The following is a 23,682-nucleotide window of genomic DNA, read 5'->3' on the forward strand; positions in this document are numbered from 1 at the left end:
GGCACATATTAGTAGTAAAGAATGAAGTTAGGTGAACCAATATTTATATATCAACGGGCCCTAAGGGTAACGAACTGAAAATTAGATATGAGTCAAAGGAGCCATTCGGAAAATTAAATATGACTCGAAGCCATTCAGAAAATGACTTCTGTCAGCCACGAGGCATCATACGATCGTTTATTGCAGTTTTTTAAATAAAATGCAAAATTTTTCCTCTCTCTTATCGTAATATTATGCAATATATTAACACTATTATTCAAATTTTATAAAAATATGATAATTAAACAATGCCGTAAAAAAAAATATCATAAATTTTTTTATCAGAGTATATTCAGCTTTAAAGGATCGCAGCCATTAATTTCTGTAATAAAAACACTTTTATATATATTACGTCGTTTGATTTCCATAAAATGAACAATTTAACATTCTGCGTTGCGTTCTTCATATTTATAGCAACTTTTAGAATGGTTAAAGTTGTATTTTCCACACAGATACACACACACACACACACACACTGGCTAAATGGCTAAAGTTATGCTTTCCGTACATATAGACTTATTGTTAGTCAAGAATTATAAACTTTGCTTTCCGGAAGCTTTTCAGGGCAATATCGTGTATAAATATATATTATAGATTCTTGTAAACAGAGATTTTCTCTTAATCTTAACTTTTCCCGCGTATTTAATTTTCGCTGAAAGTTATCTTATAGCAATACTAAAATATTCAAGAGAAGGGTTGAAGGTTATTAAATTTTTATTGTTTTCATTTGCTGATAGGGAAATCCATCGAGATGGGTCTCGAGCCGAGAAACAAAACCCTTGTGAGCGTCACTTTGAACGTTCAGCTTGAAACGCTTGTTGCATAGTAGAATAATCTAAGTGTCTATAAATGCAAAATCGGACATTAGAATTAAAAGTAGAACAAATATTATATGCTCCGTGTGAATAAAGAGGGACTATGACAATTATGCATTATGTCTTGTGAAAGAGTATAAAAAAATTTGTAATTTAATTTAAACAGTATATAATAAGATTGTTTATATACATCATCATGTTATATTTAGTTTACATTGCACGTGTCTAAAGACAAACTCACGTCTGGATGAGCATCGGCATTATTGGGTTAAAAAAAATAGCGTTCGTATAAAAAAATCGTCACAGTTAAGTTAACAAAGCAATTATGCATAAAGTTGATATCGAACAATTTACACATTGGGCGTCTCTTATTTAAATATTTGTAATCTTAAAAATGCATTAAAAGTGAATGTAATGCAATAAACGTAAAGTCAATAATTCGTGAAATATGGTAAGATCGTTGGAAATATTAGGTGTACAACTTTGCTTCCGTCGTTTTTTTTTTCCGAAATTCGAGGCTTTATTGTAAAAAACTGGTTATACATTTATGATTCGTTTTGAAATTGCTTGTTGAGTCACTCCCAATGATCGTGCCAATTCTTTTTGACTTTGACTCGAGTCTTCATTAAGTAATGCCTCCAATTCTGCATCTTTGGAAACCTTCTCCCTTCCACCGCTATGCCGGTCTTCGACGTGAAAATCACCGTTCTTGAAGCGTTGAAACCACTCACGACACGTTCTTTCGCTAATAGCGGCTTCGCCATAAGTATTTGAGAGCATTCGATGAGCCTCAGCCGCAGATTTCTTCATATTGAAGCAGAAAATTAAAACCTTCCGCGAATGACGAGAATTTGGCTCGTAAACTGACATTTTCAATCGAGAATAACTTTATGATGCGGACACAAATCGACTAATGTTTCTATGGGGTTATGTTGACAGATGCCCAAGTTTATCGCATGACATCTATGATCTATTTATTTCGACCACTACTTACCGCTAGAGCCATCTATAGGAAAACGGCGGAAGCAAAGTTGTACACCTAATATTTCTATTTTGCAACTTACATGAAATTAATAAGATGTTTCTGTATTAAAATTGATTTGACCAATATATTAAGTTTCTCCTTCAAATTCATCAATTAATCGTACAAAGTTCAACTCCTCTTTTTCAAGATCATCAATCCCCTCGTACTCGGAGGTCTGCTCAGAGATTGATATCGTTTTTATCTCTTCGCGCACGTCCTGCGCTTCACTTTTTTCTGTTTCATCCGCGGTGGATAATTCATCTTGCCTCTTCAGAAATTGCTCTACATCAGCTTTCAATCCTTCCCCCGGAAGGACATCGTTTTCCTGCCGTCCGATAGCATCCAAGAGCATACTCATTGTTTCCGTATAATCCGGCTCAAACATTTTACCCTCGGGATTTTTTTTGAATAGATACTCGGCCTAGAATGCAACAATGCAACAATATGTACTTGTGTACTCCGTAAATTTAGATATCGAAGAATGAAACAATAAAAATATTTGAATAAAATATTTTGGTATAATATTTTTTTGGTAAAATATTTTTTTTACAAATAAAATACTATATTTAATAGATTAATTCAACTCGCGAATATAGAGATACAATATAATATCATTTAATTATGATTAAAAGTAAATAATTGTAAGGAAAAGTTAAAATATAAATAGATATTCTAAAATTCGAATATGCATTACAATTTTCTTCGGTTATTGCAGTATCTCTACTGGTTTGCGAGAGTGTAGGATCTCATAATATATTTAGAAGTAGATCATGTATCATCTAGAATCGATATTACGACCCACCCACTTTCACTTTTAATGTCGTTTATCGTATTTTGCTCTTATTTTTGTAGAATGTTTTGCAACGTAATATCGAACAGCCTACGCATATTGCATTACCTTTGAATGATTTCGATCTTTCAGATTTCACGTAAAAACATGCCATTGTGTTATTTATATCAATCCGTACGGCTGTAACAATGATTGGCATAACAATGCAGCTATTATCAATACAGCCATATATTATACAATATTATGCTACTTAATTCTGCGATAGACAATAGCAGAAACGACAAGTTCTGATCAATGGTACAATTTTACAATATCTAAAATTTAGAGGAATTTTTCGCAAAAATATTATTGTACTGTATATGTATGGTATACATATAATTTTATTTATATATTATTTTACAATTCTACATTACGAAAGAATTAAATGGTGCTATTAATTTCAATATATTCCACAATCATCTGGTTGTCAAGTTTGATAAGTAGTAATCACTAACGATAGAAATTTAATGATGTTCTTGTTTTAGTCTACTATTAAATTATTATATACACATATTATATATCAACATTGGTGTTACATGAGATTCGTTGTCGATAAATTTGTTACCATTACGATAAGCGTCGTCTCTATCAATATTTTACACGTAGATGAATATCTATACGCGGTGCCAGTATAATATTGTAGAATCAATATAGCTTTAACGCTACAAAATACCTATTTTAGCGCGCGAATGGTAATATGACAAATATCATTAATGGTATCACATATATACGTATATATTATATAAGGATAATCTAAACATCATTTAAAAATTTTTCAAAAACGCGCGAATAATGTAAAAAGATGAAAAGTATTATTAATAAAAAAGTCATGTTAATTAAGAATAATTAAACGTGTGAAATAAAGTAAATTTTGTATTTTATGACATCCATGTAATACATTTTTCTCAAATAGCATCTACATGCTACTTAATGTATTTTATCTAATTTTCTTTTGGTACCTCGAGAATGCGGAATGACTTTTTAATGAACGTATCGATTATTACTTTGTTATGATTACAAGCTCAAACTTGAATTTCAAGGCGAGCTTTGTTACGTGAGCGGAAAGCTGAGACCTCACACAATGTAAAAATACTCTCATTATTTCTTTTCTTAAGATTTCTTATTCCGCACAGAAAAGTAAGTATCAGAAATATAAGTAATCAAAATTAGAATAAAGTATTATATTAAACAATTCGCGCTATATACTGGGTGGCCCATTTTAATCCATCCAGTCGAATATCTCAAAAACCAAGCCCTGGAAGAGAAAAATGTTTCGGACAAAAGTTGTTTGGTTTCGAGGGGGCCATAAGATGGTACCATTGATTTGACCTTGGAAAATCATTTGAAGGTCATGTGAAGGTCAACTTTAAAATCTTAAATGGAAACCCCCATTTTTTATTTAGTATTCTCGTAGCTGACATCGAGAGCTTTCCAAAACACTATAATAAAGTGTATTTTTTTATTAAGTACTTTTTGAGTTATTTTATATTTTAAAATCTGACATATTTTGATGTAAAAAATTAAATATCTCTAGTAAAATATTTAGTTTTCGATAATCTTACCGTAATACTTCTATGTACAGAATAATGAGACAAATCAATTAGTATAAAAAAAAATTGTTTTTAAGAAAATTATTTACAATGTATTTTTTTAAACAATTTTTTTTTTTTTTTTTTTGGCACTAATTAATTTGTCTCATTATTCTGTACATAGAAGTATTACGGTAAAATTAAAATATAAAATAAAAGTACTTTTTCCGCTAAAATTGTCGAGATGTGTCTATGGTGATGCAATCTGCGAAACTCCGTAAAACATTTGTTATATCGCTCATTTTATGTCATAGTTATGACAATTACGTGAATGTTACGTTGCACTCATAATTTTAGCACAGTCATGACGTCGCGCATATCGCGCATTCAACCTCGTTATTAATTTTCCTTTGTGATTTGGTTTGCGCTACTCTTATGCAAGAGCATCTAAAGATACGGGCTTATTGTTGCGTTATCGCATTCTATTATCTCGCAATCTTGTACTCGCTTGTATCTCAATATTTCCCGAACAACGTTAGAATCCCTGATTTGTTTGCATACAGTCTGCATAGAAATCATCACATCATCTATGTTCAAAAGATACTAGAGCGCTTTTATCACAGCGCGCGCACACTGATAATATATAATAGAAAGTATGATTTGCAGAAAATATTATTTATCCGAAATATGATAATAAAGAGTTTACGATAAATCTAAACTCTAAGAAATATGAGAAAAGACGGTCAGATCATCAGAAAAACTTTGTACGATGAATTGGATTTACTAAGCACACGATATATGTCTATTGACGAAAATATATCGATGTCGTTATACAATATATTTTGATATTAGACACATGATAATTTTTTCGAGACTAATGTACATGACTGGTATGTGAATGATCGATGGAACAGACGCGACGATGAAATTTTTATCAGACAGCCAATATTTTCATTCAGACTATCATCATTCTGAATTTTTAATGAAAAATGTATCGTTAACAATAAGGTATTACTGGAATTCTCAAGTAGTTTTTAACCGTTTGAGTGCTGAAGAATTTTCTTATATATATGCTAAAACCACAATTGAGTGAAATGAATAACAACTGCACTTGATATGAATACAACTGATCTCAATAAATGCGAAAATTATACTAACCAACAGCAGCCCTACCGCATTCTCGGTACAAAACAAGAGAAGCGCTATCGCGCTCCTCCGCATTTTTGGCAAACGACAAGTGAAGCGCGATAGCGCTTCGCCGCACTCAAACGGTTAATAAAGCAGTTCGATCACACATATCACAAATTTATAGTTGACGATAATGAAAAACGGTAAGAAGATCGCATTTGAATATTGAAGACTTATTGTCGAGTCATCGAATAAATAAAAGAATTTAATTTATTATTAAAAGTAGTAAGATGGTGATCGAATATAGTCGTAAATGTCTTTCAAAAATCAGTAAATTTGAGAGCACCTAAAAATCTATCTACACATTGTTTTTTATTCTCTCTACAATCTTAGGAATGTATTTATATCTTAAAACTGTATTTATCTAAATTCATTGCTTTTTAAATAATGAATGTTGAATGCTAGATATACATTTACATGTTATTCTATAGTTCGAAATACCAATTTCATCGAACCCCTTGGGAAACTTCGAAGGTAACGCGAATTTATTTTATCGGCGTTGTATCTCTCTTTTCTAGCTGTCTTTTTTACTTTTCTTTCCTTACTTTCGTCTTCATACTTTCTCTATTCTCTTTATAACATCTCATTTATCCATTTATAGTACTATGCAATAGGCTATTACCGATTTTTAAAAATTTGCTATTTGAAGAATAACATTGTATCGTATTGAACGTAGATGTATTAACAAAGATTGTTATAAAAATTTTTATTATAATTATTAAATTGAAGCTACGAAAATTCTTAAACAATTTGAAAGTTACGATAAATCGGAAAATAATAGTAATACAATTATCTTCTACAAAGAGACTGCAAAATAAAATAAAATAAAATGTTTCAAACAAAAGCTGTATGGCTTCAAGGGGGCCATAAGATGGTGACAATGATTTGACCTTGGAAAATCATTTGAAGGTCATGTGAAGGTCAACTTTAAAATCTTAAATGGAAACCCCCATTTTTTATTTAGTATTCTCGTAGCTGACATCGAGAGCTTTCCAAAACACTATAATAAAGTGTATTTTTTTATTAAGTATTTTTTGAGTAATTTTATATTTTAATCTGACATATTTTGATATAAAAAATAAAATATTTCGTAAAATATTCAGTTTTCGATAATTTTACCGTAATACTTCTATGTACAGAATAATGAGACAAATTAATTAGTGCAAAAAAAAAAATAATAATTGTTTAAAAAAATACATTGTAAATAATTTTCTTAAAAACATTTTTTTTTTATACTAATTGATTTGTCTCATTATTCTGTACATAGAAGTATTACGGTAAGATTATCAAAAACTAAATATTTTACGAGATATTTAATTTTTTATATCAAAATATGTCAGATTAAAATATAAAATAATTCAAAAAGTACTTAATAAAAAAATCCTTTATTATAGTGTTTTGGAAAGCTCTCGAGGTCAGCTATAAGAATACTAAATAAAAAATGGGGGTTTCTATTTAAGATTTTAAAGTTGACCTTCACATGACCTTCAAATGATTTTCCAAGGTCAAATCATTGTCACCATCTTATGGCCCTCTTGAAGCCACACAACTTTTGTTTGAAACATTTTTCTCTTCCGGGCTTGGTTTTTGAGATATTCGACTGGATGGATTAAAATGGGCCATCCAGTATATATAAATTCTTCAATGATAAACAAACATATATATATATATATATATATATGTATATAAGAAATATTTGCTTTGAAAAATTATATTTAAATATATGACTAACAATAAGTTTATGTAATATAAAATTCTCGCGGGATGATAGCATATGTTTGAAACGATAGAATTGTTCTAGCCATCTCTGAAAAGATTGGTCGTGAATAACAGAACGAATTAAAACGATTGCTGAAGCCAATAGTGAAAAAAATTGCTTTTGCCCTTTGCGTTTCTCCGTAATAGCGGATCGATCAAAATCGGCGAAGCTCGAAATTATAGATAGATAGTACGATATGGTCGACAGAGAGCCAAGAGAACGGTCATGCTCCTATTCCTCTCGTAGCTCGATGCTTCGGAGTGGAACGGCTGTTTAATCGTGAGCAGTAGGAACCTATCGATTTCCACGAGAACGGGATCCGAAGTGTGAAAGTTGTTCTCGCATTCGCACGAATTCCTTTCGCGGCGATTGTCGAACTGTGTGGCAAAAATCTAATGAAATTACCCAACTTGGCGATACCTCGAAATGGACGTTCGTGTTGGACAGGTCTCGATAGAATTTCATTTATCATTCGGATCTAATCTTTCACTCCCGTTAATTGCAGTTTTTACACACACATATGCACGTGAGTCATTATTTTTTTGGCATGGCACGTGTAGGCAAGTGCACACATGCGTAAAGTTTTTAAATGCAAACTATACACAAATATTATTCTGATTAAAATAAGTTACTATTCTAGCCAAACATTGCGCGTGATAAAATATGAATTGTTTGAAATTGCTGTTTAAAATTTCATTTAAATTAATTAATTATTTATTTAATATTTTTTAAATTTCGAGTAGAGTAATAAAAATTATAAAACATCAGAGTACACTGTTTAAATAAAATGTTATTTTATAGTTGCTCGTGATTATATGGTCAAACAAATTTTAATACCTATCAAATATATTATACTAATTGTAAAATGTTTCTCGGATATTTTTCCACTCTATAAAAATAAAATTAAGATATAATACTTCAAAATACGTTTCCTGATGTCCATTTCACATATAGAGAAAAATAACACATTCGACAATTTTAAATTCTTACACACAAATAATTATGGTATATATGTACAAATATAACTCTTTGTTATCGATAAATAATATATCTCAATAAACGTTTTATCTGCAAATCTATAATTCTTTTTTATTATTATTTCGATAAGCATTGATCATGACAATGCCATGCGACCACGAAACTCGATACAACACACATAGTGAAATGAACAGCATCATACAAAGCCGATCGATATGTCTGTGTTCGGAAGAAAAAACTTATCGCTTCTTTTATAATTTGCCTTACATACATTTGCTAAGTATTAATTTCGTCATTTTTTGCGGAGGTTAATTATCAAACATCGTGTCGTATAGTCCGAGCGTGTCAAACGAACTGTGAATTTAATCGAATTAAAAGCCGATCACTTGACGTAATTACCCCCGGAGCGGTTTAGTATAACGGACTGAAGCCGTTTAGTTTGACGGAATTATCAGAACGTAGAGATCATTTTGTGCGAGCTTTCCCGCTTTTGTCTTACACACGTGCTGTTTCATTTTGAGCTATTAGTCTCGATGAAATTGTAACTGGTATTTGTGATGGAAGTGAATATTTTACTATCACATTTCGTTTTGATATGAATTGTGTGTGTAATAACCGAGAATAATGAGCGAGTGTTTCCGCGAGAATAATATAAATGCGGTGTAAAAAGTAAGAAACGGTGATATACTAACGAGAAAATCTATTGGATCCTCCGGTCGTAGTTTCGCAACTTCTATCAAAGCCTCTGTCAACGTTGGAAACACGTACTTTGTGAGATAATGTCGCAATGGCTCCGCCAAAATACAAAGTCTTTCCTCCTCCTCTTGCTTTAACTTTTCCAACAAGTCTGTCTGTAAAAGATAATATTTTATCCATTGTACGATCTATGATATCGTGCTATTGATAATAACCAGAATTCGAGTCTACTAATCAATTTCAACGGTATAACTTTAAGAAATATCATTTTCGTTCCGCATAAAACTATTGGGTTGAGTAAAAAGTCATTGCGTATTTTTTGTATGTTTTTCAAAGTCATTTATTTATATAAAGAACAAAGATCAATCAATGATATATTTTCCGTTTTGTTCGATGACCTTTTGCCATCTTTCGGTGAGCTTCGTAATTCCCCGTTCGTAGAAGGACCTGTCTTTATTGGCGAAAAACTGAACAAGGTGCTGATTTACCGCCTCATCTGAATTTAACGTTATTCCACGCAAGAGGAGTTTTGAAGAGAGCGAAACAAGTGGAAATCTGACGGCGCAAGGTCAGGCGAGTATGCTGGGTGGGGCAACACATCCCATCCAAGCTCCAATAATTTTTGACGGGTCGCCAAAGATGTGTGTGGTCTCGCGTTGTCGTGATGGAACACAACTCCTTTACGATTGACGAGCTCCGGACGTTTCTGGATGACAGATTTGTTCAAACTGTCCAATTGCCGACAGTACACATCCGAATTGATTGTTCGGTTCCTTGATAGGAGCTCAAAAAACACCACACCCTTCCAATCCCATCACACTGAGAGCATAACCTTCCTCTGATGAAGTTCCGCTTTTGAAGTCGTTTGAGGCGAATCATCACATCGGGACCAAGACCGTTTGCGTTCCACATTGTTGTAAACAATCCACTTCTCATCACCAGTTATCATTCGTTTCAAAAAAGGATCGTTTTTTTCACGTTTCATGAGCATATCGCAGATGTTCATACGCGCCGTCAAAGAACTTCTTTGAGTTTATGAGGAATCCAAATATCGAGCTTGCTTACGTATCCCAGCTTCTTTAGGTGGACGTGAACACTTTTTTGACTGATCTTCAATGTTTCTGCAATCTCTCGTGTCGTGTAACGTGGGTTTGACTTGATCAATGACTTTATTTTGTCGTCATCAACCTCGGTGGGCCTTCCTGACCGACGAGCATCTTTGAGATCAAAATCACCAGCGCGGAATTTCTTGAACCAGTTTTGGCACTGACGTTCTTGTAGAGCATCGTCACCGTAAACTTTACGCAATTTTTCACAAGCTTGACGCGCGTTCTTCCCTTTACGGAAGTAAAACAGTAAAATATGGCGAAAATGCACAGTTTGGTCTTCCATCTTCAACTTGTTGTAAAATCTCCAAAACTCAACCAAATGGCTCAATTTTTTTTTTTTTTAGAATGAAACTTGAACCGTCAGCTGTTAAACGATATACGACAAACATATGTGTGAATGACTCTAGTACTGCCAAAACTAATGCCATCTGTTGCAAAAATACGCAATGACTTTTTACTCAACCCAATATATCAAGGATAAAAGAGGTAGCTGACAATGAGTTATGGATTCGTTCAAATAATTTATATCGCAAGATGGATATTTTTGCTCATTTTGGAAATTCATCTTTGATTTTTAACACGGTCCGTTTAATTTCGCTTAACGTTACTCTAGCTATGCTTGTCGGATTGTTTATAATTCTGCTTCTCTTCTCTAGTACAAAAGCATGTATCGTAGTTGTATGAGCGGCCGATCGTGATCGGTACGCATTTGGATTTGTCAATAGTTGCTAATTACTGCAATTACAAATTCTAAAAGTATGCAAAAAAGTTCCGTCAATTTCAAACGCGACTAATCCCGGTCGATCGCGTAACTTTACCAGACACGCGCAAAAAACAGATTAATATTATAAGCGAGCACTTCAGCTCATCTAGTTCGTTTAATCCTGAGATCCGCTTATGAGTTACTAATTCGCTTTCGAAAGTAATTTTTGTATGTAAAAACTTTGCACGGGAGTATAATCGGCATAATACAATAATATACACGTTGGGAACGCAATAACGGAACTTTTCAATGGAGACATATTGATGAAAGCAATATCGAGATACGCGGACATAAATTTCGCTGGAATCAAAAATATGGCGTCCAAATTAAAGCGGCGGTTGATTCGTCATTAAAAGAAAATCGGTTTCTAGAATTACACCCAATTAAACAGAAATTTCAAATTTCTGCTCTTGTGGTTACATCGAGTTACGAAATTAAAGCAGGATGGACACGTGTCATATATTAGAAACCAAATTTATGAAATCAAAGGATGAAGGACATACGTGAATTGTGTCCCATGAATTATATTAAAACTAGTTTATCAAAAATGGACACACTTCATATTCTTGATGATTGGCATATATTAAATTTATTTATTATTTATATTAATCAATCAAAAGAATAGTATAACAATTTGAATAATTATTAGATTGATTCTCTTAATGTGTAAATTAATAATCTACATTGTATATCGCATATAATTTATACTGACACATACATATACACACACACACACGTACACACACACACAATGATTACAAACATTAATGCAAGCAATATTGACAATTAACTAATTTATTAGTTTAATTGATTTCTTAATATTGAAAGAGAATCTACGAACCCATTCTTTCATTTTCTCTTCACGCTGTCTTTTACGTTCGAAAATTTCTCTTTCCTTCCGTAATTTTTCTGCAGCTTCAGCGGCTCGTGTTTCCGCCTCAGCGCGTTTTCGTGACGCTTCAATTTCCTCGGCTGTTAGCCCTAGCCCGGAAAAATAAGTATATTTTGAGGAGTTGTGGTTTTGAAGAGTAAATTTATCGGATATCTCTCGGCAGTATTATATAATATAAATAATAAATTTTAAAAATTCTTTAATTTAAAAATAATGGAGAAGCTCTTATAAAATCAAAACGTATAAATAAAAATTGGCTCGAGGAGCGATATTTAATAATAGGCTCACACGGGACGCCATTACCTTAGACGTTTCGTAATATGCAAATGCGAATCGCAAACATGAATCAAAATTAAAAATAATAATGATGCGAATCGCAAAAATAAATAACTGTCAATACAAAAAATTCTCAGAAATAATAAAGACGCGAGGTACAAACATAAATAAACTGTCAAACGTTTCTGTCTTTAATTCAAAAAGTTCTTCTCGTTAATTTCGTTATAATATATAAATACGTGCAAGTTTATTTTAATATCATTTTACTATATTTTTATATCGCGATATAAAAGCCATGTATAAGAAACAATTTTTTCAATGTCGGTTAACGTTAATTAAACATAATTGAATATCTTTGCGAATGACAGATATAATTATAATATAATCAAAGAGAAAAAAAAAATATGCAACAAAGCAAGATTGCAGTTTACTAACAGCAGAAGATCTTTAGTTAACGAGAAATATCATATTGAAAATTGAGGCCACTGTATTCTATACAGAGGGATTATTACTTAAATATACTTAAAAGGAAATTTATATCTTTATTAAGAAATAATCTTCAGAGAGACTTTCATTATAGGCAGTAAAAGAAATTTACCTTATGGCATTTATCCTTTTTCGCCGATTTAAAAGTGACCGTGTTACAGAAATAAAACGAGCGTATGAACAATATTGGAAACGGATCAAAGACATTGACATGTGGATATCATGAAAAAGTCGAGACGATATATTATAAAATTGCAAGAGAGAGTATGAATTATCGCGCATACCATAATTCCTTGGTTCTCCAAGCTTTTCCAAGCATTGATAAATCGTGGGAAACATATCCGGACAAGTGTCAGTTTCTACAGGGATGACGAGTGGATGGATTTCTATTTCGTCGAATAATTGTAACGGCGTATTGTCATCAGTATTTCTTTCCCTGGAATAGCATGAGTGATTCAATGCATTGCATAACTTTCGTATAAATTTTTTATTTACGCAAACTATTTTTGTACAGTTTTTTTTTTTTTTTTTTTTTTTTCTCTTACTGGACAAAGGTAAAAAGATATTTGATCTAAAATGTAGTTAACAAAGATAAGGGTCTAATGGTAAGCTCTCTTATCAATATGTATGACTCGACATAAAAAGCGCTTTCTCCGCTGAAAATCCTTTCAAATCCTTAATCGACTTAAAATCACTCGAAAAAGTTTTGTTTAAGCTATGGCGTAAAGTAACTTATTAATTAACTGTCGCGATATATTTTATTTAAAAAAAAGTTACATTCTCTTTATCGCGGATGTGATGGATTTTTAGCGCGCTTTTTCAATCTTATTTGCGAATGTTGCCTTTAATATCAATTCGTTTGTTAAAACTATTATAGTATGAATAAACTGCAATGCTTTTCGCGAATCACGAGAAAAAGGATGAGGATATTCCCGAATCATTTTGTCGCCAATATGTATCGTTAATACCTATATTCTCTCATACGTCGCAGCATATGTTCCTCCGTATAATGCGTGTTCTGTATTTCTTTCTCTGGTAAATTGATGATTCGCTCCTTTAGAAACTCGTCACTCGCTTCCAATACTACGACCAATTCCGGCAAGATCGTTATATTAGCGTTCCTGATCTCGATGTTCTCGTCCTCGAATTGCTCTCCCTCTTCCTCTAAATTCTCTTCGTTGATGAGAAACAGCTCTCTCGCTTGTTCGATGGTCTTCGGGTAACCATCTATCACGTATCCTTGGTTTAAACAATCTTTCGACTTCAATCGATTCAGGAACAACCTTCGATATTAATTGATATTTTCCCTAATATTATTTAGAGAATACAATGTTTTTCTTAATATCACGCACATAAATAAAAAAAAAAAAAAGAAAAGAAAAATAACTAATTGAACAATGCTGAGATCAATATTACAAATTTTGAATATAAAATTTTTATAATATTTTATAAAATTTTATAAAATATTGGAGTTAGCATTTTTCAAGATATTGATTAAAAACTACTATTTTCGATATAAAACTTTTACTTTCTTAAAGTGTTACGTTTGACTAGAAGAATTTGTGATGAAATAGCTTGTAGCATATAATAAAATTTGTTTTACATCGGGGAGCTTTTTGATGCGTGAGGATATATCACATAATTTATCTAGCAAGAGAATAACACGTAGAAATTTCATATACATTATGAAACTCTTTCATAGAAGTTATTATATATTGTATATATACAGGGTGTCCCATTTTAAAGGACCCACTCAAATATCTCAGAAACACTGCGTTAAATCGAAAAATGTTTCAAACAAAAGTTGTGTGGCTTCAAGGGGGCCATAAGATGGTGACAATGATTTTACCTTGGAAAATCATTTGAAGGTCATGTGAAGGTCAACGTTAGAATCTTAAATAGAAACCCCCATTTTTTATTTAGCATTCTCGTAGCTGACATCGAGAGCTTTCCAAAACACTATAATAAAGTGTATTTTTTTATTAAGTACTTATTGAGTTATTTTATATTTTAAAATCTGACATATTTTGATATAAAAAATTAAATATCTCGTAAAATATTCAGTTTTCGATAATCTTACCGTAATACTTCTATGTACAGAATAATAAGACAAATTAATTAGTGCCAAAAAAAACAAATAATTGTTTAAAAAAATACATTGTAAATAATTTTCTTAAAAACAATTTTTTTTTTATACTAATTGATTTGTCTCATTATTCTGTACATAGAAGTATTACGGTAAAATTATCGAAAACTAAATAGTTTACGAGATATTTAATTTTTTATATCAAAATATGTTAGATTAAAAAGTACTTAATGAAAAAATACTTTATTACAGTGTTTTGGAAAGCTCTCGACGTCAGCTACAAGAATGCTAAATAAAAAATGGGGGTTTCCATTTAAGATTTTAAAGTTGACCTTCGCATGACCTTCAAATGATTTTCCAAGGTCAAATCATTGTCACCATCTTATGGCCCCCTCGAAGCCACACAACTTTTGTTTGAAACATTTTTCGATTTAAGTGTTTCTGAGATATTTGAGTGGATCCTTTAAAATGGGACACCCTGTATATCTTTATGAGACATATGGGAAATGTCTCGTATGTGTTCTACTATTTAGATGGAAAAATGTTAAGAAGATATATGAAGATATATGTCGATTCAATACAGATTTGCATATTACTTTGCCGTGAATTGAACACGAATCTATGTGACAGAGCGTGTAAATGTATTCGATTTTGATGCAATTAGCGTGTCGGGGGAAGTAAGCCCATCTGAGCTTTTAGTATTAACTATGCAATTGCACCGTTATCAGAGGAGCGCCTGGTAAATCAGATAATGTTTCGGTGTCGATGTGATTATAACAAGGACCGCAATGCAGGAAATGAAGCAGCTAACGATGTGAACAGTGCTTCTCAAAACAATGCTTCACACTCGTGACATTCTGCCCGAGCATACATCGCTACGAAAAGATATGGGGAAACCCTCACGTGTATATAGAACTTGACGTATAAATAAAAAAATATTTAATAACTTATTCAAGACGATATCGTCGAGACGACCATTATTCATTGCCATGCTGGTCCGGATTTCGTCAAGTTGCTCTTGCAACTTTGCTACGCTTACAATGGCCTCCTTTTTATCTTGTTCCTCTACCTCTTCTTCTCGATTCCTTTTATTACCTTCGTCGCCATCTTCTGCCATATCTTTCAAGTCGTCATTTTGTCCTCCGCTTGATTTCGCAGCTTCGATATCGTCGATCTTATAATTTTATCTTATATACGTTATACAAATTAAAGTATTACGATAACATAATCTTTCTATGAATAGATATATGCTTACCAATTTCTGGATTGTATCAGAGATCAATGTTTTCACATGAATATAATGTATCTCATAATGATTCGCGAGATATCGAGCGACCCGAGTCTTTCCAGATGCTGGCGGACCAAGAACGATTATTTTCACTGGGCGTAGATTTCGGGCTGCTTTATATTCCTTAATAATTATGTCTATGACATTTTGAAATGGCATATCAAGGTACCAACGTATCCGATCAATGATATATACAGGATCGATGTTTAAATCCACGGTCATTTGATCGTATACCCGTTGTGAAACCTCTGGTAGCAAAAGAGCCTCTTCCTTTGATATGTTTTTTATCTTACCGGTGGTTAAACCTTGACTAATTTTCTGTTTAAAAAAAATTAATCAAAGGATATGTTTCATAGTATATTTATATTTCTTAATTCTTTTAATCTACTTTGCAATATATTTTTTTAAAATATATTTTATTCATAAATAGGTATATATCAAAGTATATTGTGTACATGAAAGAATAATAACATAGTAAAAAGAGAAAAAGATATGTATTATTAAGAATATATTTATATATTATATAACGCACGAAATTTTTTAAATTATTATAAAGCAGGTTTGAAATACGCAAGGCAAATCTTCGCGATATCAAAAATGGATTTATATATACTGGGTGGCCCATTTTTAATCCATCCAGTCGATTATCTCAAAAACCAAGCCCGGAAGAGAGAAATGTGTCGGACAAAACTTGTTTGGTTTCGAGAGGGACATAAGATGGTAACAATGATTTGACCTTGGAAATTCATTTGAAGGTCATGTGAAGGTCAACTTTAAAATCTTAAATGGAAACCCCCATTTTTTATTTAGTATTCTCGTAGCTGACATCGAGAGCTTGCCAAAACACTATAATAATGTATTTTTTTATTAAGTACTTTTTGAGTAATTTTATATTTTGATCTGACATATTTTGATATAAAAAATTAAATATCTCGTAAAATATTTAGTTTTCGATAATCTTACCGTAACACTTCTATATACAGAATAATGAGACAAATCAATTAGTATAAAAAAAAATTGTTTTTAAGAAAATTATTTACAATGTATTTTTTTAAACAATTATTTGTTTTTTTTTTTTTTTTTTTTTTTTTTTGGCACTAATTATTCTGTACATAGAAGTATTACGGTAAAATTATCGAAAACTGAGTATTTTACGAAATATTTTATTTTTTATATCAAAATATGTCAGATTAAAATATAAAATAACTCAAAAAGTACTTGATGGAAAAATACTTTATTATAGTGTTTTGGAAAGCTCTCGAGGTCAGTTACAAGAATACTAAATGAAAAATGGGGGTTTCCATTTAAGATTTTAAAGTTGACCTTCACATGACCTTCAAATAATTTTCCAAGGTCAAATCATTGTCACCATCTTATGGCCCCCTCGAAACCTTCTTCGTATTACTTGCATAAAACCAGTTTATGCAAGTAGAACGAAGAATCTTTCAAAAACTGGTTTACACCAGTAAAACGGAATATAAAAAAAGATTACTGAAGTCAACGTTCATTAACGGATAATTAAGGTCAGCATATATTTATGCAAAAAAATAACGAAAAATGATAAAGCTTGGTTTTTTTTTTCTCTCTTTTATTGCAAATGCATATTTTGTGTCCCAAGTTTTCCATTAATCTCCTTCTATCATTTTTACAAATCTTTTATTTTGGCGATAAAGATAGCGATTAAAAAATAGCAAAATTAAATAAGATCAAATTATTTTTAGTGCAATGTGTTTAGTCAATAATTGTGTTAAACTTTGTATGTAGAAATATACGTCATAAATTGTATATATACTAATGTAAACGGATTTGTATTAGTACCTTAACAATCGTATCTTGAGAAATTAGTTCTTGCTCTACCGCCACGATATATCGCATCGGAGGCCAATTTCGTAGTACCAAAACCACAATTCTGAAAATTGAATTACCTGTAATGGTAAGCGAATCTCTGGTCAATCGAACAATTAAAATTTCAGCACGCTCCAAGTGACCTGCATTAATATCGGCACGCATATCTTGATATAATATTAAACTTTTGCAAAGAGAGAGAGAGAGAGAGAGAGAGAGGGAGTGGGGGAATCATGGAATTTTAAAACACAATGTATATCATGAAGATAATGCTGAGACTTTACTATTACTTTCGCCGTATTGTTATTCCCATATAATTTCAATTCTAGCAATTTAATCCTTCAATATCAAGATACGATTTATAAATCTGCGAATAATAAAAATTCAAATGCTAATATATCGAATAAGATGAATGTTTATCTTTTTTTTTTTTATTTACTTACGCAGTCAAATCACGAACATGTAAAAGAGGGATCTTGTTTCGTCCTTTGCTAAATACTGGTAAAAAAGGCGCATTTTGCCAAGCCATTTTGAAGAGATAATGAAGCGGACCTTCTTCCTCTCCGTACGCGATACCGCAACAAATGACCAAGGTTTTTAATTGGCTCTTTAAATTAATAATCTTCTTTACAGCCACTATCTCCCTCTCGCACCGAATGTGCTCCTTGTAATTCGGATGGGGTTTCCGCTTTCGATAGTCGGCTTCCGTGAATGGTAAATCCGGATCTGCCGGATCTAACGGTTTCATGAGAGCCCATGTCATTATGGTGGAAATCAAAATAATGTGTCGTATTGGTTCATCTCGTTTGAAAGTTTTGGGCGATTTCTTCTCCATACTTTCCAACTCGCGGACGATCTCTGAAAATCAGAATTGGCTATTCGTTATATCGATAAGAGCTTTACGTGACCGTAAGTTTTAAAGTTTTCAAACTTTTTAATAACGGCCATAATTGCACACTGCGGGCAACTTTTTTTAATTAAGCAGTACAATAATCGCGTAGCTAAAATATACATATCTTATAAGGAAATGAAAATTTAAAGGCATTTGTAATTCTTACTAATGGCGCGACTAAATTTCGATATACAATATTATACATTGCTTTTTCTAATTCTCGAAATTATACGAGAGATTATTTTTCTATTACGATACGTATCTTTTTAATAAAGAAATATTTATATAAGTATATTTAACGAAATTTATGTGTGTGTATATACAGGGTGTCCCCTTTTAAAGGACCCACTCAAATATCTCAGAAACACTGCGTTAAATCGAAAAATGTTTCAAACAAAAGTTGTGTGGCTTCAAGGGGGCCATAAGATGGTGACAATGATTTGACCTTGGAAAATCATTTGAAGGTCATGCGAAGGTCAACTTTAAAATTTTTAACGGAAACCCCCATTTTTTATTTAGTATTCTTGTAGCCGACATCGAGAGCTTTCCAAAACACTATAATAAAGTATTTCTTCATTAAATACTTTTCGAGTTATTTTATATTTTAATCTGACATATTTTGATATAAAAAATTAAATATCTATTTAATCTATCTATTTAAATATCTATTTAGTCGCATTATTCTGTACATAGAAGTATTACGGTAAGATTATCAAAAACTAAATATTTTACGAGATATTTAATTTTTTATATCAAAATATGTCAGATTAAAATATAAAATAACTCGAAAAGTACTTAATAAAAAAATACACTTTATTATAGTGTTTTGGAAAGCTCTCGATGTCAGCTACGAGAATACTAAATAAAAAATGGGGGTTTCCATTTAAGATTTTGAAGTTGACCTTCACATGACCTTGAAATGATTTTTCAAGGTCAAATCATTGTCACCACCTTATGGCCCCCTCGAAGCCACACAACTTTTGTTTGAAACATTTTTCGATTTAACGCGGTGTTTCTGAGATATTTGAGTGGATCCTTTAAAATGGGACACCCTGTATATATATATACGATCTCTAATATATTTAGGATACATCATCTTTTTTTTCCGCTTTGTTAATATATAATGGATGTCGAAGAAGATAATGATATTACGTTTCTTTGTCTGATTAATTAAAAAGTTCAACTTGCAAACTCTGTGTCTGTCTTGTGACGCGATTTACAAGAAACGGAATTCCAAATTAAAGATTGCAAATTTTATTCCATGCGCGCGTGGGAATTACATTGATATAAAATTCACAAACTTCTTTATCATAAAAAAAAAAACGAATTATTGAAAGGATTACTCTCTCTGCGAGATCTTAGAGTTAACGATATGAGTTGTATTTGTATTAACCTTTCAAGATCCAGCATATCTCCTCGATTTGACCTGACTCCTGCGTAATGTCGTAGATAATGGTACCACAGGTCATCAACTCGGATAAAAAAAGGCCTTTGTCGATCGAGCTAATCACCGTTACATTTTCTGGACATGTATACTGTCGAATAACGACGAAAATCAAATAGTATCACGTGCAAACAAACCTGACATGCTTTTTTCTCGCAGACTCTTTTATTTTTTCCATTCCTCTCTCATTTTATTACTGATATTCGTATCACGCGACGCACACACACACACACACACACAAGATGTACAAAAAAACGCAATAGATGCAAAGACAAGCAAAAATACTATATACATTAATCGAATCTTTGGTAAAATTGCATAAAAGGTAACTTCGATTTTATCGCTATTTAAATATGTCGTAGGGGAGGTTCTTCTGAATAATCCCTCTTAAGGAATAAATGGGCAAGGGCATTGATTTAGGAGATATAACGAATTAAAGTTACATCGTTTTTTCAAATGCTCTTTCTATTATAAAATAATATAAAGAAAAGTGAAGTTAGTGTACGGTGTATTTGTTGTAGAGCAGACGTGGAAAAAATGTTAGTTCACATTTACGAGATAGGTACGCGGTCATGGATATTTTGTCGATAATGTGTTTTATCTATTTCTCGCTCGTTCGTTAACAGCTTTCCACATGCAACTACACGAATTTGTCTTGTCTTGAAAAATATTATTTATTGAATGCGTGAGCGGGGAAGGAGCTTCGCCCACGCGTAAATGTTACAAACAGTTCTTTTCAATAAAAAAATAACAAATAAAATTTAAATTTTGTGATAAAAATATAGAATATAAGCAGTAAAAATATTTTCGCTCGATCAAAAAAGAGACAATATGTTTGATAAAGATAAATTGATTAATCTCGAAATATGCATAGGCTTTGAAATTAGAAGATGCTTAAATTTTAAAGGAACTTGAGGATGTTACTTTGCTGTCCAAAACTGTACCAATCACTTCGTATTTTTTCGATACTTTCGCTTTCTTGTTCGGCCAGTTTCCCTTTCCTTGCTCTTCCTCTTTGACGTATTCATCCTCGAGTTCTTCATCTTCTTCGTCCGGCGAAACACCTATACTCAGCGGATCGATATACATAGTATCCGATAATACCTAAAAGTTTTACTTTTTAAAATACTCAAGTTTTTTAATATAAGAAAAATAGATATTATTCATAAAAAAAAAAAAAACTTAATATAATTAATGTCTTTAAAAATCTTTTGCACACATTTATACAGGGTGGTCCTCGTAACGGTCGCCACGATTTTTAAGGCACTTACAATAATCTGACATAAAAAAGTTTCAAATAAAAGTTGTGTGGCTTCAAGGCCATAAGATGGTGACAATGATTTGACATTGGAAAATCATTTGAAGGTCATGTAAAGGTCAACTTTAAAATCTTGAATGGAAACCCCACTTTTTTATTTAGTATTCTTGTAGCTGACATCGAGAGCTTTCCAAAACACTATAATAAAGTGTATTTTTTTATTAAGTACTTTTTGAGTTATTTTATATTTTAATGCTGACATATTTTGATATAAAAAATTAAATATCTCGTAAAATATTTAGTTTTCGATAATCTTACCGTAATACTTCTATGTACAGAATAATGAGCCAAATCAATTAGTATATAAAAAAAAAAAATTGTTTTTAAAAAAATTATTTACAATGTTATTTTTTAAATAATTATTTGTTTTTTTTGCCACTAATTAATTTGTCTTATTATTCTGTACATAGAAGTATTACGGTAAAATTATCGAAGACTGAATATTTTACGACATATTTTATTTTTTATATCAAAATATGTCAGATTTTAAAATATAAAATAACTCAAAAAGTACTTAATAAAAAAATACTTTTTTATAGTGTTTTGGAAAGCTCTCGATGTCAGCTACGAGAATACTAAATAAAAAATGGGGGTTTCCGTTTAAGATTTTAAAGTTGACCTTCACATGACCTTCAAATGATTTTCCAAGGTCAAATCATTGTCACCATCTTATGGCCCCCTTGAAGCCACACAACTTTTGTTTGAAACTTTTTTATGTCAGATTATTGTAAGTGCCTTAAAAATCGTGGCGACCGTTACGAGGACCACCCTGTATATAAAATTTAAAAACTATATATATATATACAAATACAATATAAATAAACACATTATATTTGTATTGTTTCTGTTAAATTAAAATAAGATTAGTCAATATCTCGTTATAAAGCGCACTATGAAGAAAGGGAAAAAATCTCATACGCCAATCAAATCCTATGATCAGGCTTCAGACATTCTGCGACAAGAAAAGAGAAGCATTATTGTTATATATTAAATAAAGAATTCTCGCTCTCTCTCTCTCTCTCTCTCTCTCTCTCTCTCTCTCTCTCTCTAATAAAAGAACATCTTACAATCACATATAGCCGATTTAAAACCAACTTTATATGCATCATGTTTTGAAAAAATTGCATGTTTTGTAAATATTTTATTTACATTACTTTGTCTTCTCACAATGCAATTTATTGATGTATTCGTAATTTTAGTTTTATCTTAATAACTGAACCACAAACATAAATATTTGTGTCACAAGATAAACTATATTATTGCGATTAAAAATAACAAGCTTCCAAGAAAATATTATGAAAAATCTCTTTGGATAAATCGCAAAAATAATAACCATCATTCGATCATTTCTCATATAATTTCTATGCTTTATGAAAAGTGATATAAAGCAGCTTCATGCAACAATGACCATTTTATCATTTTAATCGGCATAATTAAAATAAAAGCCCGGAACGAGTCTTTAATTGTTTTTTTTTTTTTCTTTTAAATATTGAACGCCAGTGCGGGTAAAAACATGTAGCATATTTGAATCAAAACTATCTATTTTCGTATTCTTTTAATTAAATTATAATTTTTATCATCAAAAATATTTATTTATTTTTGACGCTGTCTTCGAAGGCAATTACAACTGATATTTTAGTGAGTATGCTTGGTTTGAAGCAAAACGATAAAGAGCTTATTATATTATATGCTTAAATTGTGTTATCAAATTATCTGTTTTAAATTACAGAATCATCATAATGCTTTATTTGTTATATATCCTTTTGCTTTTTCGAATAATATATTTTGTCTCATTTCTATTAATTGTATTTCATTTTAGGATAACATATACGATTGTTATAATGCTTTATAAATATGAAAAATACATATTTCTTTCAATAGTAATTTTTAATGTTAAGAACAACGACTAAACGTAACGAAATATTTACAAATCATAGAAGATAAAAGAGGCAGATAGGAGAAACATTATTAAATAAACAAACATTAGCTGATTAATTTTGAAATAGAAATGTAATTAAGGATATGTAAATGTAATATGAAAGGAAACTGTAAACACAAAAAAAAAATAATATCATGTTTAAACTTCTGTTTAAAGCGCTTATCTAATGTAAATTTAAACAAAAAATAAATAAATATATATATATATATATTAGATTTTTTAATATTTTTATTATTAAAGTCGGTACATACATCAGTTAATATCTTTCCACGATAGCTGTCAATATGATTGATAAAAACACGCCAAGGCTTAAAATGCGATTTCATATTTTCAGTTGTCAAGTCACGATCCTCTTGTCGTTTTCGAGCGGCTTCAAATCCAAATAGATCGTCCAAACTGTTCGCGTCAGTTGGTTCAGTTATTGATATATTTCGCTTGCTATCCATGCTCGTTAAATATGCTGCATGTAATTATTATAGTTGATAAA

At 31.3% G+C, this 23,682-nt stretch overlaps 2 protein-coding genes across 3 annotated transcripts in view; one reads left to right on the forward strand and one right to left on the reverse strand.

Annotated features, from left to right (window-relative positions):
• The window catches only part of LOC138941949 (synaptotagmin-10), a 36,988-nt gene that overhangs the window by 2,244 nt on the left and 11,062 nt on the right, over positions 1-23,682 (forward strand). The window lies entirely within an intron of this gene.
• Positions 1,967-23,641, reverse strand: LOC138942143 (adenylate kinase 7). Its single transcript, XM_070312196.1, has 12 exons — positions 23,447-23,641; positions 20,863-21,042; positions 19,888-20,029; positions 18,046-18,460; positions 17,576-17,666; positions 15,725-16,075; positions 15,417-15,643; positions 13,352-13,666; positions 12,668-12,819; positions 11,571-11,710; positions 8,854-9,012; positions 1,967-2,299 (listed from the first exon to the last, which is right to left on the reverse strand). Exons 1-12 carry the CDS (start codon positions 23,639-23,641, stop codon positions 1,967-1,969), a joined length of 2,700 nt encoding a protein of 899 aa, XP_070168297.1.

The sequence above is a fragment of the Polyergus mexicanus genome, unplaced genomic scaffold, assembly GCF_030449975.1.
Source record: "Polyergus mexicanus isolate NDT 795.1 unplaced genomic scaffold, iyPolMexi1.0 SCAF_21, whole genome shotgun sequence".
NCBI lineage: Eukaryota > Metazoa > Arthropoda > Insecta > Hymenoptera > Formicidae > Polyergus > Polyergus mexicanus.